Source organism: Carex rostrata, chromosome 1 (assembly GCF_964058835.1).
Source record: "Carex rostrata chromosome 1, lpCarRost1.2, whole genome shotgun sequence".
Lineage (NCBI taxonomy): Eukaryota > Viridiplantae > Streptophyta > Magnoliopsida > Poales > Cyperaceae > Carex > Carex rostrata.
In genome coordinates this window covers 8,052,858-8,058,857 of record NC_135918.1, presented here as the reverse complement: position 1 = coordinate 8,058,857, position 6,000 = coordinate 8,052,858, and the positions used below count along the sequence as shown (strand labels likewise).

At 29.6% G+C, this 6,000-nt stretch overlaps 1 protein-coding gene across 2 annotated transcripts in view; it reads left to right on the top strand.

Moving 5' to 3' along the window:
* The first annotated feature begins 822 nt into the window (after nt 1–822).
* LOC144555853 (leucine-rich repeat protein 1-like) overlaps nt 823–6,000 on the top strand; it is a 30,017-nt gene continuing 24,839 nt past the window's right edge. The window contains exons 1-7 of one of the 2 annotated variants that reach the window (XM_078304297.1): nt 823–971; nt 1,289–1,421; nt 1,806–1,877; nt 1,972–2,115; nt 2,415–2,495; nt 3,037–3,083; nt 3,202–3,383. In XM_078304297.1, coding sequence (XP_078160423.1) covers nt 830–971; nt 1,289–1,421; nt 1,806–1,877; nt 1,972–2,115; nt 2,415–2,495; nt 3,037–3,083; nt 3,202–3,242 — 660 coding nt within the window. In that variant the 5' untranslated portion in view covers nt 823–829 and the 3' untranslated portion in view covers nt 3,243–3,383. Of the gene's footprint in view, nt 972–1,288; nt 1,422–1,805; nt 1,878–1,971; nt 2,116–2,414; nt 2,496–3,036; nt 3,084–3,201; nt 3,384–6,000 lie in introns of those variants that run through there. The other variant, XM_078304289.1, reaches the window with a different exon arrangement.

Here is a 6,000-nt window from a genome sequence, read left to right as displayed (position 1 = left end):
TGTTAGTTGATACTAAAAGCTAATGACTTTAAAAAAAAACACAACTTTATAATTACTTTCAAAATAAACATCATTTTTACAATTTTTGTTATTGGAAATAAAATTTTAGAAATTTCGGGATGGAGGGCAAGTGTCCCCCTCTGATTATATTTGATTTGCCACTATTTAGTGTAATAAAATGCGGTCTAAAATGCAGCCACATATGCGTATTCATCAGTTGTAATTTGTATAGAAATCTGTATGTGGTCACATATTACTACGACATATCCAACTACATATTATTACCCCATATTCAGCCGCATATTACCGCATACTTGTTTGTATGATATCGATTATTATCACATATTACCGAATATTATCGCATTCTTATTTATATATATATAAATTCTTATTTTACAATCTAAATATATAAATCTGCATATGCAGTACGTATAGACTATCTTTTGCATTCGGCATAAAAACTGTATTTAATAACATTGACGAAGAGTCGACCAATCAACACGCCATATATCGTACACGACGGTGATTGCACTCGGAAACTAATTAACGTAGGGGACCGGACCAATCGGGAGGAAGAGCGTTTTATTCGACACGTTCTGTGCCATGTGCCTGTTTAATTCAAATGCCACTTTTTCCATAATAATAATTAATTAAAAAAATTACTAAAATCAACTCTCTCAAATTTTCTTGGTCATCGTTGTTTGCATGTTAATAAATGTTATCTTGTCAATAACGGTGGCTGATGGTGATATCTCTAGATAAAATTTGTTGACATGTTAAGAGTCTAGAATTATCGTTCACAAACTATATAGGGACTGATGATTGGTGAATGCAAAACTCAATTATAGACATACTAATACACACACACACACACAACCAAACACAGCATACTAAAATGGGAGCTCAGCATATGGTTTTTGGGCTACTCGGTTTCATTCTCTTTGCAACACTAGTAAACTGTAATACTGAAGGTATGTCATACTAATATGCAGCTGTAATTTTGTTATATATACTTTCATGTTAATTTTTAATGCAATGGATGTAATTTATAAACATAGAATCTGTGACACAAAATGAAAAACGACCAAACCCTTTTAATGAACAATTCGAATTTCTTTTAAGGCTGGCTAGTTGCAAAGTTTAATAACGATTAAAAACGATGCAATTGGAACCTACTTAAGCAGAGATAGCACCAGCATGTGCTTAATTTAAAAGAGGAACTTTGAATCAACACAACACCATTTCTAATGAACATTGAAATTTGTAATCTTATGTGAAATGCTACCAGTTGATATACTATATGCACAAAAGGAAGCATGGACTGACCCAAACAATGTGCTAGAGAGCTGGAACCAAAGCCTTTCTACTCCTTGCAGTTGGTTGCACATTACTTGCAACAACAACAACTCTGTAGTCAAAATGTTTGTCCTTCTTTCTCTCTATCTTTTCCTTTTATTGCATATACACCCTTCAAAAACTTGGTATTGCATACGGGCTGTATGAAAATATTTCTTTGCTTGAAATTTTTCATTGATGTCTCACACGATATCACAAAATTTATTAGAAAAATAGTTTATTGAATTGGAATTTACATGCAGGACCCGCTATATATAGTAATCTTCCATATTTTTTTAGCAATGCTTATAGGATTCTGCAAGTCAACACTGCTGTACCAGTGAAAGATTAAAAAGAAAAACAACAGATGAAATTTGTTTGAGTTACTAGGTTGCAGTATTTATGGGGAGAAATTAATTTCTTACTTATCTAGATTTACTAATGATTTTGTTTGATTTTTTTTTAAACAGTGATTTGGGTCTTGCTGGCCTCTCCGGATCTCTTATTTCTCAGCTAGGAGAATTAACCTATCTGGAATACTTGTAAGTGGCTATGTTGATGTATTAATTTTCTAATTCTAACTGAATAAGTATAAGGACTATATAATAACTATCTTATGATTTCTATCTTGGAAAGGTATCTTCAATATAACAATATATCTGGCGAGATACCGACATCATTTGGTAATCTGACAAATCTAATTTTGTTGGAACTCGAGTGGAATCAGCTTAATGGCACAATTCCAACCTCCCTCGGCAATCTTTATTATTTAAAATATCTGTAAGTAATTTATTTACTGGCATAAGTTCCTTCTCTCCATTTTTCTAACAGTGTTATCATGCCTCATGAAGTTCATACTGTATACAATATGCATTGCTTTGACTGACTACAATTTTATGGGTAAATCATTTACTATAAAGAGATTTGACAAAATCTTATGAACAACTTTACAAATAAAGCAATGCATGTTGACAACATCAGAAACTTCAAATAACATAAACAAAATTAGTATCCAATTTTCTTGTTTTAACAGTTAGTGATTGAAATCTGATATACTTCTGATTTTACTATATTTTCAGGAATTTGAATGGTAATATGCTCAGTGGATCATTACCATTGGACGTTCTCTCTCTTGTCACAACTGGAAGCTTGCTTGAATTGTGAGTTTACTTTTTTCTTTTGAAAGGCTATGAATAAACTTAAAGGGGATTTTTTTTTATTTATAAAAATTATCATAAAGAGTATCTAAGTTTTTTCATACCATAGATGTATCATCAGAAATATTTCAGCACTCCTTTTGTTTTAGAGAAAACAATTTGGATCCGGAAAAAAAAAAAGATTTTGGTTTCAAAGTTTGAATCCGAATTTTTTTTTTCTGAGATCCATATATAGCATCAAAAAATGAAAGTCCTCTTTCTGTTTTTATTTATTATTTAATAATAATATCTATAAATTAAAAATTCCCAACTTTAAGGGATAAATATTTTGACAGAGCTAGTTTAGCTTCAAGAAATAGAGTGAAAATGAAAAAAAAATATACTACTAGTGTGCACGAAGCCAAAACAGCTCAGCCAATATCTTTATCAAAAACAACACAAGTCAACGTTAAATTTTTCAACTTGTTTCATAAACTAACCTGAACAGTATCCCTAAATATATCAAAAAATGAGAGAATATTAAATTTTGTTTCTCTATTGGCAGATATGTGGCTAATAATACCCTAAATGGCACGAGCCCACAGATAAAAGGTACAGAAAAATAATTTAAAGTTTGCATTTTTTTTATTTTTTATTATTGAAGTTGTTACACTTCCCTGCTCAAGCTCTAATTTCTCTTTAATTTTTGTTTTGTGATTGCAACTGACAGTTACAACAATTATTCAAGATATGAACACTATCTCCGTTTAGAGATTTCATTTCGCCTGGGGAGTGGGACCCATTATGTACATAGTTATTTATTTCAGAATAACAGCTTGTGGATGGCATTTCAGACAAGCAGCTCCTAGGCAGTTTTTGTTTTGTATTTATATGTTATTTGTGTTGAAATAAATGCATCATGGTTTGCATTTTGAACATAGTTATTTGTATTTATATATGTTATTTGTGTTGAAATATGTGCACCATATTTCATGGTTTGCATTTTGAACATAGTTATTTGTATTTATATATGTTATTTGTGTTGAAATAAGTGCACCATATTTGTGTTTAATATATATATATTTTTTATAATCAATATCAGCTAAAGAATTATCGGATTTTGGAAGAGGAGGGTTCAAATGCACCCAAATTTTTGTGCACCCAAATGCACCCTATCTTTCAAATTCTTTTTCTCCGTTTTCAAAGTCCGAATAGTCATCCGAACTGTTAGATGCGATCTATATATTAAGATGTGCTTGGAGACCAAATTTTACATTTTTTGGAATTTTTTTACTATTTATTAAGCCATTTTGAAAAATCGCTGATCTAATGGTCCAGAAAATGTAAAATCAGCGATTTTCAAAGTGGCTTAATAAATAGTAAAAAAATTTCAAAAAATGTAAAATTTGGTCTCCAAGCACATCTTAATATATATATCGCTTCTAATGGTTCGGATTGACTATTCGGACTTTGAAAACGGAGAAAAAGAATTTGAAAGATAGAGTGCATTTGGATGCACAAAAATTTGGGTGCATTTGAACCCTCCTCTTTTAGAATTCCAGTATAATTCTCGCAATTAATGTTTTAGAAATTTAGAATGCTAATTTTTGTATCAAATACAGCCCATAGAGTTTCATGGGCTGACTAAGATATATTGGGCCAGTAAATAGGTAAAATTGGTTCATTCATAATATATATTCTGATCACGACGAAAGAAAGGAAACGGGCTCGACCATCTTATAGAAAGTTATAGAAAGTCGTCATCCTCCGTATTAAAAAACGTCAGCGTAAACCATGTGCAGATTGGAACCAAATCTTAACACTTCTTCTCACTGGTCTTACCTTACACAAGTCTTAATATCCATTAAAAATAGGAAGCGTCTAATTGTCCACAGCCTTCTGTCCACCATTTGTCCACAGCTTTGACTTGCGCGAATACTGTAAAATTACTTCTACATGCTGTATAATTATAGAATATATCACATAAAATATATCAGTTAATCACAAAACATCCAGCAACTATTTGAAGTGGTCCCATGATTGTTAGAAAAAGATTGCAACGAGAAAAAAAATGTACTTTCAAACTGTACTTTCGGAAATTGCAGTTATAGAAAGTTATTGGCAGTTAGAGTTAGTTATTAGCGTCTGCACTGGGTTGAATCTTGTATACTGTAAAATTGAATCTTGTATACAGTAAAAATTTTGATTGAATCTTGTATACTGTGAAATTGAATCTTGTATACTGTAAAATTGAATCTTGTATACAGTAAAATTTTCAATTGAATCTTGTATACTGTAAAATTTTCAAATAATACTGTAAATTTTCAATTGAATCTTGTATACTGTAAAATTTCTAAATCTAAACCATAAAATAATACCATGTAAACTATAACCTGCAAAGAATCATGTATAATATAAAATTTCAAAATATAAACCATAAAATAATACCATTTATACTGTAAAATTTCTAAATCTATATATACATCCATTATCTGTTAAACAAAAATCTGTTCACCACACAAAAAATCTGTTCACCACAAACAAAATATGTTTACCACACACAAAATCTGTTTACCAAAATGTTTGACTCTGCTGATTCTTCAATTCCTACATCTCCCACAATATCGGGTTTGGCATTTAAATCAATTTCTACAACCCTAATTTCTACAACACTATTCACGCTTGAATTTTCACATGCCAAATCTTCATTCAAATCAAAAGTCATTGGGGCAAAACTGTAAAAATCAATACTAAAGAATGTTAGACACACAAAAAAAAAAAAAAAAAAAAAAAAAAAAATATATATATATATATAATGATGTACATCAAAATGTATTCATAACACTGTATTTGTATATATTATATACTGTAAATTACTTAATATAAAATGCAACATACACATATCATAACAAATAATACAAAGTGCATATCAAAACATTACTTATATACTGTAAAATTTGTCACCTATACCGTAAACCAAACCCATTTGTAACATAAAATGATATATATAACATTTAAAAAATAACAATATATATCATGTAAAACTGACTTGCGCCAATCCTGTAAAATTCCTAATTCAAAACTGTAACTTATGTAAAACAATCTAATAACAATTTTCAAACATAAAGAAAAAATGTCATTTCACTTGCACCAATCCTGTAAAATTCATCATTCAATGCTGTAACTTAAATAACAAATCTTATAAAAAATGTAATTCAAATTTTCAAACATCCAGAAACTTTCATAATAGATTGCAAAATGCACAATTTCACAAAACTAACAGTACAATATGAAAACATTTCAATATGCACCAATAATGTACAATTCATCATTCAATGCTGTAATTTAAATAACAAATCTTACAAAAAATGTACTTCACATTTTCAAACATCTAGAAACTTTCATAACAGTTTGATATCCTGTAAAATGAGACATATATATTGTAATTCATATATATATGTACTGTAAAAAACAGACAATACAAAATCATACGAAATTACAACATACGAATAATATTTAGATAAAAATA